The sequence below is a fragment of the Hyaloscypha bicolor genome (assembly GCF_002865645.1).
Source record: "Hyaloscypha bicolor E unplaced genomic scaffold K444scaffold_182, whole genome shotgun sequence".
NCBI lineage: Eukaryota > Fungi > Ascomycota > Leotiomycetes > Helotiales > Hyaloscyphaceae > Hyaloscypha > Hyaloscypha bicolor.
This window is the reverse complement of record NW_020194684.1, coordinates 1751259-1766112: the sequence shown is the minus strand read 5'-3', so window position 1 is coordinate 1766112 and position 14854 is coordinate 1751259. Positions and strand designations below refer to the sequence as shown.

Here is a 14854-nt window from a genome sequence, read left to right as displayed (position 1 = left end):
TAATTTAGTTCTAAATACCCTTAGTCTAGTTTATTTAAATAAAGCCGCATTCTGATTTTTTTAATTAGACTATAGTTTCAGATTATAATCTAGACTATTTCCTATCCTGGTTTCAAATAGTTCTTAATAAGGAAATTCTGAGCTCTTTTATATTACAAGTATAATATTTAAGATTTGAAAAGTAAAATAAAAAGTTTCTTATAAAGATAATTTAAAGCTAAAAAAAGAAAAACTAAAATATAGAAAGTTATAAGAAAATATATATATCTTATAATATATTAGTTCTAAAGAAGCTTAACTTTCTAAATATCTCTAGTATATTTCAAGTATATTTCTCTAATAAAATAGCTATATTATATATATTTAAAAGATATCTAGTATCTGGCCAGATATTTCAGGTATTAGATATCTAAAAATTATAATATTATTCTTTTCTTTAAAATAAGCCTATTTCTAAACTTTATAAAAGCTATTAATCTATCTAATTTCATATTATTTTTCTTTTTTAAAATAAACTAGTATCTCGAATATAAATATTATATATAAAAGGCAAATATTTTTAATATATAACTTAGAAGAGTTTATTATTATTTCTATATAATTCTAAATAAGTATTATTTTTTATATAGTCTAGCTAGTATTACAGGTTTTATAGAGGTTCTGGTATATTAATATTATTATTATAGAAACTCTATAAAACTAGAGAGCTATTATTTAATACTAAAGCTAAATATTATACTAGATTCTTATTTTAACTAATTTACTAAATTCTATATTTTAGCTTATTTCTTACTAGTTTAATTATAATAACCCGTTTAATATTATATTTTATTTACTATTCTCTAATATTAATAAAAGTAGTTCCGGATTTATTTAATTTAGTAAAGAATTCGAGGAATTCTTTTATAGCTTCTTTATATAAAAAACCAAATATATCTTTATATTTTCTAGTAACTTTAAATAAAACAAATAATTATATTATTCTAGAATTTCAAATAAGTTCTTTATTTAGTATTCTAGCTTCTAATTTAAATAATTAAATTTCTAGTATTTTATAATAATTTAGATTTTATTTCCGACTTTGAAATTAAATAAATAATAGTATTTATTAGCTTATATTATATATTATTTCTATATTATTTCTATATTACCTCTATATTATTTCTATATTATTTCTATATTATTTCTATATTATTTCTATATTATTTCTATATTATTTTCTATATATTTCTAATTTATTTCTATATTATTTCTATATTATTTCTATATTATTTCTATATAATTTCTATATAATTTTAAATAAGTTACTATAATTTATATAATTAATTTACTAATATTTTAGCTTTATTTTTATTTAGCTTTTTTTTTTAAATAAGCTAGCTTTAATAGAAAAGTTTTAGTCTAAAGAAATATAAGGCTTATAGCTCTTTTTAATTATAAATAGAAACTAGCTAATAGTTTTATATTAAAGAAAGACTTATTAATAATTAATTATAATAATCTATTTATTTTAGTTATTCTAATAATAATTAATATATAAATATAATTTCTAATTAAAATACTAATTAATAATCTCTATTTATTTATTTAAAGGTAATTAGCTATTAAGAACTTAAGTTTTATATTAATTCTTATATAGAATTCGCTCTAAAAATCGAATATAAATTAGAGTTTCTTATTTAATATAATTATTTCTGAAATATTTATTTAGTATATTATATAAAATAAAAATAAAAGTATTAGTTATTTAGCTATAATTATATTTTATATAAGAATTATAATTAGATATTTAAATAAGTAATTTATAAATATAATAATTATATTATAGTCTAATTTATTTTCTAAATAACTTTTAAAGTTTATAATAATATAATATTAAAAGTAATTAAAAACTAAAAGAAAAGAAAATAAATTAGATTTCTTATTTCTAAATCTATAAAATCTTTTATAAATATAGTAATTACTATAGTATTAATTAATATTTTTATTTATAAATAGCTAGTAATATTTTTTTTAATAACTAATAAAACTTTATATATTTAGAATATTTAGAAAGAAATTTATTATATAGTTTATAAATTAGAATGGTTTATAAAAATAATTCGAGAATTATTTTATTTTTTATAATATAAAGTTTTCTATAATATAAAAGAAAGCTATTTTATAATATTTAGATATTATTTTTAGTTTAAACTATTATATATAATTCTTTTAAATTTAGTAATATATAATTATTTTATAGAATTTTATTTATAAGTTATAAGTTATTATATTTAATAAAAGCTTTTAATAGTATTTTTTATAGAAATAACTATAATAGAATTTATTAATAAAGCTTTTAAAAAAATATCTTTTTTTTAGAAAAATTATATTTCTAATAAAAGTATTTTTCTTTAGAAAATCTTTAATAAATATTTGATTTTTAAAGCCGAATTCCGAATTAAATAAGCCGATTTTATAAAGTATTATTATAAATTATAAATTATAAATAATTTCCGAATTAATTTTATTTCTAGAAAAAAGTACTTGAATTTATAATTTTTTCTTAATCTGGTTCTAAATATTTATTTTATTTTATTTTTATAATAAAATATTTATTTATTTATTTAATTTTCTAAAATAATATATAAACTTAAAATAATAAAAAAATAAAAGCTTAATTTATTTAGCTTATTAAAAAAAGAGCTTTTTAGTAATTATAAAGTATTTTAAAATATAATAATTAGAATAGATCTTAAAAAAAGTATTCTAAAAGCTTTTTAGCTTAGTTTTCTATTTTTTAATACTTGTATTATAATAAATATTTCTTTATTATATATATTATAATTAAGCTTTTTAGAAATATAATTTTAGAAAAATAAGTTATAAAATACTAAAAGCTTATTTCTAAGTCTTATTAAAAAAATAGACTAGTAATTACTTTTTTAAATATATATATTTCTATTATTATAAATAGATCTAAATTATAATATTATAAAACTAAAATAAAAATTATAGCTTTTTTTAAATAATTAAAAGCCTTTTAATATTATTTGAATTATTTAAAGAAAATATTCTTTTTTATAAATAAAATAAGAAGTCTAATAATTCGTTTATACTTTCTAATAAAGTATTTATGAAAATTATAAAAGCTAAAAAAAAACTATATATTTTTAACTATTTTTAGAAATTACTAATTATATATTACTTTAAATTTATTAGAATTTATTTTAATACTAGATATAGAAATAATAAAGCCTAAATACTTTATATATATAATTTTAAATTCTAATTTCTTAATATTTATTTAAAGACTAATAAGATATAAATAGTTTAGTATTTTTTATATATTTTTTTTATATTTTATTAAGTTTTTTAAATAAATAAGAATATTATTAAAATATATTATTTATATAATATTAATATATAACTAGACTATTTATAAGGCTTTTCTAAAGAATATTATATTTATATATTTTATAATAAATATAAAATACTATTAGTTTCTAAAAGTTCGAATTTATAGCTATATAATAAAAAACTTTTTAAATATCTAATTTAGTATAAATCTTAGCTTTAGATAATTAATTTAAAGCCTTATTAATAAATAAAAAGAAATATTAATTCTTTTAAATAATATTATTTAAAGAATAGAAATTAATATAAAAGTATAAACTTCTATTTACTTTCTTTATAAAAAGAACTAGTAAAGTAAAAGAAATTTAATTAGCTTTAATAAAGTTCTTAATTTTTTCTAAGAAATACTTGATTTCTAAAAGCTTTTAAATAAATTACTATTAGAGAAATTAGTATCTAATATTTTTAGTTCCTTTTAGGTCTTTAATCTAAATCTTATAATTATATAATTTATATTAAAAAAATTTTAGATTTCTTTTTAGAAAAAATAAAAATATATATTTTAAATTCTAGAAATAATATTCTCTAGAATTATTAAAGCCCTATTTCTTCTAGTTATTAATTCTTTAGACCAGAAATAGCTTTTCTTTTCTGAGCTTTAAACTCTTTATTAATTTTATAAATAGAAATTTAACTAATAATAATACTTTCTTTTTTAGTTATATAATTAAATATTATAGAAATAAGAATAACTAAATCTAATATTTACTTTTTATTAAGAAACTCTTTTTACTTCTTTAGCTTTTATTTAAATATTATATTTTAATTAGCTTATAAAAGTTTCTTTTTTATAATTTTATATAATTTCCTCTAATTAGTTTTAAAAAATAAAAATTATTTAAAAATAAGATATTTTTAGAAATAGCTTATAATAGAATTTTATTAATTAATATTTTTTTTAATATTTCTTATTAGATTACTTCTCTAGCTATTTATAGGAATTATTAATATATTTAAAAATAATTCTATTAATTCTATAGGAATTCTAGTTCTAGTAATTATAATTATATTATTATATATTTCCTATTAGCTTAATAATTACTACTTTTAAGAACTTTATATATTCTTATATAAATTAATAATAAGATAAGGAAAATATATTTAATAAGTAATATAAAAAGAAAGAAAAATATATATAATAGAATAATTAAAGATAAAAGAAATATAAAATTCTAGTAAAATAATTATTTAGCTCTAGCTAATTATAGAAATATTAGTACTAGTAGTTCGAATTATATAATTATATTAAGGTTATTAATTATTTATAAAAGATATAACTAGATATATTTATCTTATTAATAATAAAGGTATTTATAATAAAGAAATATATATATATATATAAAAATACTATAATAGTATTTAAAGATATAAGAAAAAGAAATATCTTATATTTATAATAAAACGAATCTATAATAAGATATTATAGATATAGTAAATATATAATAAATTAATACTTAATTTTCTTAGTAATAGTTTCTTTATAATAATTAAGAATTATTCGGACTTTATTAAGTATTAGAAGTATATTAATAAAGAGCTAGTTATATTACTTATACTTTAGCGTTTTAAATAATAATAAATATTTATATCTATATAGAAATAATATAAATAATTCGGAATTCGATTTAGAAAATAATTAATTAAATAGAATTATAATAGGCTTCTTTATATTTTATTTCTTTTTATTATATTTCTTATTAAATTTTATTATTTTATATTTCTATAATATTATAAAATTATTACTTATATATTTCTAAAGCTTATAAAGATTATTTTTCTAGAAAGATATATCTGCCTTTATTATATCTAATATATAATAATATATATAGCTTTATAAAAGTATTACTAATTAGCTTTTCTTTAATAATACTTTTCTTTAGATATAATTAGATTTATTAGATAATTACTTAATCTTAATATTTTTAGTTTTATACTAAAAATATTAAGAATTAATAGCTTTATTATTCTTTATAGAAGATATTTTAATTTCTTTAGCTTTGCTTTTGAAATTAGCTTTAATTTGCGGGATATTAGCTAAGAAATTATTAAAATTATTAATTATTACTTTCTTTATAAATAGTTTCTTACTTATTACTTTTCTGCTTTCCGGAAAGCAATTATACTTTCTTTTATTACTTATTATAATAGATTCTTTATTAGATAGAATAGTTCTAGTAAGATTAGTAATAAATTAGTTATTAATATATAATAAGTAATTCTATTTAGGAAAAAGATATAAGTAATTAATAATAAGATATAAATAAATATATAAGTTATAAGCTTAATAGATTTTAAAGTACTCGAGATATTATTTATTAGAGAATAGACTAATCTCTAGTATATATAAATAGTTCTTATTATTTTTAGTTTATAATAGTTTATAGCTAATAATTAGAATATTATTATATTAGTAAAAAGTATTTATATAATATAAATATAATATAAGATTTAAAATATATAATATAGAAATAAATAGAAGTATTATAAATATAAATAAAGAAAAGATTTATTAGTAAATATAATATATATAATAAATTAAGAATTAATAAATTAAGATAATAATAAATTTAAGTATTAATAATACTTTTAATATTACTAATAAAACCAAATCCTTATATAAAAAAGAGTTTATAAATATTATATCGAGATATAAGCTCTTTAATATAAAACTAGTAAAGCTACTAGTTCTTTTTATATTTTATAATAAGCTTATAAATATCTTAGTATTAGTATAGGTATTTCTTTAGAAATTACAGAATACGGGATACGGGATATAAATAATAGAATATAGGTAATAGAATATAAGATATAGGATATAGTTATATAACCTTATATCCTATTAGTAACTCGACTAGTAGACTAGACCCTTTTAGGCTTAGCAGATTTAGGAATTATATATTAATACTATAATATTATAATTTCTATTTCTAAAAAATAATAACTTTACTAACTATATATAAATAGTATTCTATAACTTATATAATAGTACTATATATTACTAGTAAACTAATACTAATTAGTTTATATATATAGATTAGAAAATAGAATCTTTTAAGCTAAAGTATCCGGTAGCTTAAGTAAAAATTAATCTAGTTTATATTAAAGAAGGAAATTACCTGCCAATTCTATAAAACATCTAGTAGCCTAAAGAAGAAAATAGCTAGCTCTTACTAAAGACTAATAACTACTTTATTAAAAGAGGAAATTACTTATTAACTCTATAAAGCATCTAGTAGCCTAAGGAAGAAGACTCTAGTTCTTACTAATTAATAAGTAATTAGCTATTTAATTATCTATTTATCTATTTAACTATCTATTATTTTTTAAAACTAACTTCTTTTAGCTCTAAGATTACTTTCTTAGAAACTATCTTTTCTATTTATATAATACTCATATCTATAAAATACTTTTTCTAGAATATATATACTATATATATCTTTAAAGCTCTTTAATTACTACTTCGATTTTATTATTAAATCGAGTCTTTCGAACTTCAGATTCTTCCGGAATTATAATATTTCACTTCCTAAATTTCTTGTTATAGACGAAATATTTAAGAGCAAAATATTTACTTTAATACCCTTAATATTCCTAGATTTCTAGGATATCTAATATTTAAATCAGATATCTGGTATCTAAATCAGGTATCTAGATATCTTTATTACTAAACCCTTTCTATAAATTATCTTATCTTTAAACCTCTCTTACTACAAATTACATATATATTAAGAAGGGCTTAGCCCTAGAGATTTAATATAGCGGAATTATAGGATAGATATATATAGATAAAAAAGTAAAAAAATAGTATTAATCTAATTACCTATAGTAATAAGGAAGTCCTGAATTACCTCAATATTAGACTATTCTAGTATAAGATAGAAAAGTTAACTAATAACTATTTCTAGAAATTATTTAAGGAGAATTTTAGTAATTTCGACCTTAAAGTATTTAATTATCTAGATTAATATATATTATATAAATTACAAGCTACTTTATAATATAGTAGTATTTATATTAAATAAAATAATAAGGAACTTACTATTATATAGTTTTTAGTTAATACTATTTAGGAAAAAGAGTAATATATCTAAACTATAGCTAATATTATTACTATTAGACTAGACTTTAATATAGGCTCTATTACTTTATTATATATATTTCTTAATAATAGTATTATAAGAAATTAATAAACTAAACTAATTATTACTTATATTTCTTTACTATCTATAATTACTTCTGCTAATACCGGATTATAAAAAGCTAGTAGTAACGGATTTCTACTACTTCTACTACTTCTATTATTTCTAAATAGCCCTTTAGCTAGCCCTTTTATTATAAAGCTAATTAGAGAAGTAATAAAGATATATACTAAGATATAGAAATATAATAGAACTAATAATAGTTTTAACTAAAAACTTACTATTTTCCTTAATATCTACTAATATATAGAGCTTCTAGAAAAGATATTAATAAGAGCTTTTCCTATTATATTAAAGGAACTAGTATAAAACTACTTCTATAATAACTAGCTCTCTTAATATATATATAAAGAAGCTTATATAAATATTTATAATTTTTTTAAAGGCTCTAGTTACTATTATTAAAATTTAGATAAATAGAATACTATTACTTTAGTAACTATAATAATAAAAGACTCTAAAAAGACAATATTCGAGCTTATCTAATTACTAATTAATAACTTATATAAATTATAATATAGTTTTATTTCTGTCTTATAAACTATTAAATTCCTATATAATAAAATTATTATCTTTTATTAAGGCTTACTAGTATACTAATATATAGTCTCGAATTCTTCTAATAATCTCAGTTAGCTTATTAATAAGCTCTAATTATCTATTACTACTTATAAAAAGAAATAATAGATTAATACCTAGATTCTCTTTACTAATTAATAATACTATTCTTAAAATCTTTTAAACTATTATTTATCTGGAAATTATTAATACAAATCTAGCTATAACTTCGAAACCTGTAATAACTACTTTAAGTTTTATAATTATAATAATTATATCTCGAAATTATATTTTATATATAAGAAACCCGAATACTATTTATAGAAATATATATTAGAGAAATAAAAAGCTAAAAAAGCTTAATTTAAGAGTAGAAATATTTATTAATTTAGATTTCGAAATACTTATAATTTTAATAAATATTTTAGTAATATTTATATATAGTATATTACTGAATTTAAAAAAGAAAAAAATAGTAAGAATAATAAGAATAAACTAGTAAATAATACTTTTAAAGCCTTATTAGTAGAAATAAATAAAAGAAAGAAATATTATTCTAATTTCTACTTTATTTTTATTAAAAGCTTTCTAGCTACTTTTATAGCTTCTATTTCTGCTATTTCTATAACTAATACTCTTATAAATAACTTTATTTCTCTTTTTTTTATATACTAGATAATAGGCAAAAACTATATTTTAAAGTTTACTAAATAAATATAAAATATTCAGATATTTATAATTAATAATATATTAAGATATAATACTTATTACTTTTATAGAGTTATAATTAATACTAGAGCCTTTAGATTCTTAATTACTAGTTCTAACTAATTCCAAGCTTTATAGTAAACTAATAATAATATTAAACTTAATAAAACTACTAAAGATTAAGTTAATATTTAGTTTAGTATTAGATCTATATCCTCTATTAGATTTATAATAATAAAAATACTAATTAGATAAATATAATTCTATATTATATTTATATAGACTCTATTTCTATTTAGCTTAGTTAATATAAATAAGCTAGAAGTCTATTTTAATAATCTTACTAATTATTTTATTATTTCTAATAGATGCTTTATATCTATAATATAATATTTTAAATACTTTTTCCTGTTTTAAAATATTATTTTATAAAGCTTTAATAGCCGGTGCCCCTCTCACGCGCTTTGCTTGTGGTCGGGATAAGCAAGTGTCTCGTTTAACCAAGTATCCTATCGAGAAAATGCGCGCCCTAAAATTTACGTGTAATCCTCACCAAAAAACGCGTCTTGTAATTGCGCGTTTGGCCCAACTTATTAACTAATTCATTATTCAATTCACGTGCAAAGATTCCAAAAATGAGTATACCTTTATTTAATTCTACCAGGATTAGGGAGATATCCTAGAAGTATTTCTATTATCCACATGCTACGGAAGCTGATTACTACCGTATCTTTAATAAGGCCCGCGAATAGTGCCTTGAGAATAACGATAATTTAGTAATTATTACTGCGAGGATATATTATGTTAAGGAAGCTTCTTTGCGAAAATCGGTACTCCGCGAGCATAATAAGAAGAGGAACTCCCAAGGACTCTATAATACGCATGGTGGCAATAATAAGATCCTGAACGAGGCATAGGAGGAGGCGATTTGGCAATATTACTACGAGTAATAGGAGGCTGGTTTGGGTACTACATATTAGATAGTTCAAGCCGTAATTGCCCACTTAAAGGCTATAAGTGCTTCTTTTAAATCTAATAATATATCTAACATAATTAGGCTAAATCTCCCCCAAAACCACCCCCTTTAGCTACTTGGTTTAGCCTCTGGATACGGAACCACAAGATACTTTATATGATTAAAACGAAGCCAATTATATACGTATGACTCGAGTCCTATATAGAAGAGGATATTAGAATATAGTTTCAGAAATATTACAATATCCTAGAGGAGCTTTATATTATAAAGGAAAAGAATATTCTAAATATGGACGAGTCAGGAGCACGTATTAGTTACCCTACTAGTGAGTACGTAATTATACCTATAGAGGTAAAAGAGCTATATATGGCTAGCCCTGAGAATCGCAAATCAGTTACGATAATCGAGACTATTCATGCGAATAGTTATAAATCTCTTCCGCTATTTGTAATTACTCCTGGGAAGAAGATTATGGATAATTAGGTATTAGAAAACCTAATCGGGACAGAGCATATTAAGTATATGCCTACCGGATATATAAATAATAACGTAGCTATAAAATACCTCGATTATTTAATTAAGTATTCAAGAGCTGGGCTAGACAAATCTTGGAAAATCCTTCTCCTAGATAGTTACGAATCGCACGTCTATAAACCATTTCAATTAAAGGCCGGGAAACACAATATTAAGCTATTCTAGTTTCCCTCTCACTTAATATACGTCCTTTAACCACTTAACATTAGTATATTCCGCCCCTGGAAGCACTATTATAAAATGGCGATTTATGCGGCCCTCCGTTCCCTTGATTTTAAATATATAATTACCTCCTTTTTCCGTGATCTTACTCTAATTCGTATGCAAATAATATAAAAGTATATAATTAAGAATGCCTTTAAGAGCTCTGGTATATGGCCCGTTAGTTATAAAGCTGGAATTAAAAAGATGCGATCATACGGAAAGAAGAAGAGATTAATTGAGGAGATTAAGGAAGAGGAGAGCTTAGATCTTCCCCCTTTATTACCTACTTGCCCTGATAAAGTGTGGAATATAGCCGTAATCCTTAGGGTACTTGCAGATCGCGATCCTACTACTTTTTCAGAAAATTCGAAGGAAACTTGGATAGCTATAGTTAAAAAGGTCAATATCCAACTGCAAAAAAGTCATCTCCAGACAATAGAGCACCAGGCTCTCCAAATAAAGCTTCGTGAGGAGTATAATCGCAAGGCGAAGTCCCGTAAAAGCTCACATAAGGGAGGGCTATCTGCTAGTATAGCAGAGCTTCGTATGGAGATTAAAGAGAAGAAGGAGAAAGATAATGGAGAAGCTCTTTGCAAGGCTAAAAAGAAGCTCGCCACTGCCGTAAATCGAGCTAAAAATTAGCTCAAGGACGCCGGGATTCAAGCTCGCAAGGATAAGAAAGCTAGACTAGCTAGAATCGTGGAATATTAACTAAAGGATGTGCTAATTCCAGTGGAGGATATGGCACCAATTCGCGAACCTGATAAATACCTTACGATTATCGAACGAGCTCGCTATAAGGAGGACTTTTACCCTGATTTATAGCTCGTGGTTCGCCAGCTTACGGCATCCCTCAGTAATCTAGCCCCCGATTAGCTAGAGGCACCAAATACCTTTATTAATATTGACGGGGATAAGGATATAGTAATTAATACTACTAAACGGAAGCATTAAAAGGAGAGGGTAGGAGAGTATATAGACTCAAGTCCACCCCCCCTTATTATTCCAGACTCTTCAGATATGGAGAGTAATGCGGGCTCAATTGACAGTATACAAGCGAATGCCGATTTTATATAGTTCTAGGTAGCTTTGTATTTTTTATAACTAGTATCCTTAAATTCCATTACAAATATGCTTGATTTTGTATGCAATACGTACCAAAAATCAAGAATCGGCTAAAATCTCGATGGAATACTTGGTTAAACGAGACACTTGCTTATCCCGACCACAAGCAAAGCGCGTGGGAGGGGCACCGGCTATTATTTCCGAATTCTTTATTTATAATTCCTGCTTTCTTATAAAGATTAAATTATAATATCTATATTACTATTTTAGTTATTTATCTATTAGTAAGCTCCGAAATATACTAGAATAAACAGGCTATAATATTAATATAGAAGCCCTTAAATACTTTATAAAATATTATAAATAATATTAGAAATTCAAATAATTACTAGAATAATTCAAGTTTAATCTAAAAAATAATATTAGCCTTAACTATTCTATTATTATTAATATTTTCTATATTTCCGATAAGTCTATACTTTATATTATTAATAAAGGCACTTGATATTAAGCCGGCTAATAGCTTTAAAATATTAGTATATTATATATTTGGGATATTCTAAAATAGTATTAAATTAATACCTATTTAGGCTTTTCTAATTAGATTATAGTAAATACTAGAAAATAGTTTATTAGTAAGAAGTTTACTTAGCTTATAAATACTATAGGAACTAAAGTTAAAATTATTTCTATAGAAGCTTATAATTCTATTAGAATTATAGAATACTATTATAGCCCGATTTAATATATTTATTTTATTATTATAACCAAAATTAATAGAATTAATAAGGATACTATATTTTAAATAGCTTTTAAAGCCATTAATAATTCTACTAAATCTAATAGTATTATTTTAACTCTTTTAATTTATAGTACTTTATTTTAAATAACTAAATATAATATCCTATTACTTATTATATTATAGTAATTAGTAATACTTAAAAAAGTAATAATAGAAATTTAGAAGCTTTAAGCTAAATATCAAATTATAAATACTTTAAATATCCGAAATAGTTCTAGTATTACTAATATTTATAAACTATTTCTAAATTCGAATATTTTTATTTAATATAAAGGAAATACTAGTTAATCTAATAATTAAAATAGATTATATAAGCTAGTAGCTATTAATAGAAAGAACTATATACTAGCTCTATTATATAGTAATATTATATTTTATTTAATTTCTATAAAGCTCTTTTATATAAGAGATATTAAAGTTATTATTAATAGCTCTGAATCTAAATCTATTCCCGAATTCTATAATAAAGCTAAAAGTAATACAGATATAATTTCTTTTACTATTTCTGCTATTTTACTAAAATATAATAGAGAATACTCTTATAAAAACCCGGATATTATAATATTTCTATAAAATAATAACTTATATAAGAACTTTTATTAAGTTAAAATTACTAGTCTTTTAGAAAAAAATATATTTGAGATTACTTTCAGATTTCAGGTATTAAAAAAGATATATATCTTTAATTCCCGGGTTATTAATAATATTAAAAATAAGAATATAGAGAAAGAGTTTAAGAAATTAAGATTAGTTATTTAAACTTATAATAATAGTAAGAAATATATAATATTAATATAATTACTTACTATTTAATATATTAGCTAGAGAATTATTTTTAGTATTACTATTATAATAATAAATATTATAGAACTATATTTATATAATATCTTATAAGTTTATATCTAATTAATAATTTTATTTAATTATAATTTTTATATTAACTTATTTTATAAGCTTACTAGAGAGCCAAATCTAAATAATAATTCGGTTCTAAAAGTTATAAAACTACTATATAATATACCGGAAGCTAGAAATTACTAGTTTGAAACTTATTATTTCTATTATATTAATAAGTTTTTTATAGAATAATTAACTTATAATTCTGTCTTTTCTATAATAAGTAATTCTTTAGAATTATTAGTCTTTAAACTAATAATACCTTATTTATTAGAACTAATAATTTTATAAAAGTAAAATAACTAAAGCTTTATAAGACTAAATTCTTAGCTAAGAAATATAAATATCTTATTTCTAATTATAATTTCAAATTTAATAGAGATATTATTTATATAAATACTACTAGAATTATTCTTATATATAAATACTAGTATAAAAACCTCTAAACTATTTCTATAAAAAATATTATTTATTAAGATCTTTTTATTAAAAACTAATATATTATTTAATATATTAAAGAAGTATATATTATATTAGTCTATTAACTAAAAGCTTTATATAACCTATTAATTACTATTTAAGCTATTAAATCTTCGGAAATTAATATAAAAGTATTTAATAAATATATTTAATAGTAAATTAAGAATATTGCCAGAGAACTAAGATTTATAAAGCTAGTAAAGAAATCCTTATATTTAATTATTTTTATAAATACTTTATTTATAAATAATAAAGATTTCTTTTCCTAAATTAGATATATTCTAGTTCTAGTAAATAGAACTAGATATACTAATATTATTTACTAGTTCTCTATTAAATATAAGAGAGTTACTAGAAGTATTCTAGCTTCGAAATTCTATAATATAGCTTATAGTTTTAATATAAGTGCTTTAGTTAAATCTATAATTAATAAAATACTAGAAATAGAACTATTACTAGTAATTTATATAAATTCGAAGTTATTATATAAATGCCTTATTAAATTGGGAACTACTCGAGAAAAATATCTAATAATTAATATAATATATCTTTATTAGATATATAAATAATAAAAGATTATAAAAGTTAAATAGATTAAAAGAAAATTAAATCTTACTAATTCTATAATAAAATTAAAGCTAATAAATACTTTTAAGTATCTAATTAATATAAATACTATATAATTAGATATAGAGAAATAAATTAAATATAAATAAAATAAAAAATAAATATATGAAATAAAAGAATATTATAAGAAGAGAAGTTATATATAAAAGACTATAGCTTTTAGTATATAACTAAAACCTTAAAAGTAATATAAATATATAAAGTATTTAAAAAAATCTGGTACTAGATTAGATTAGGGAATTTATATATAATTAGAAAGAAATATTATTTTTTATATATTTTAGAGAGTTTCTAATATTAATATAGCTATTTCTTTAGAAGTTATATATATAATTATAGGATATAGAATACGGGATATAAGTAATAAGATATAAATAATAGAATATAAGATATAAGTAATAAGATATA

At 19.6% G+C, this 14854-nt stretch overlaps 1 protein-coding gene across 1 annotated transcript; it reads left to right on the top strand.

Annotated features, from left to right (window-relative positions):
• Window positions 1-10359: 10359 nt before the first annotated feature.
• On the top strand, window positions 10360-10536 carry K444DRAFT_544113 (uncharacterized protein; the record flags this gene model as incomplete). Its single annotated transcript, XM_024876027.1, has 1 exon — window positions 10360-10536. The coding sequence occupies one exon, from the start codon at window positions 10360-10362 to the stop codon at window positions 10534-10536; it is 177 nt and encodes a 58-aa protein (XP_024728088.1).
• Window positions 10537-14854: the final 4318 nt, after the last annotated feature.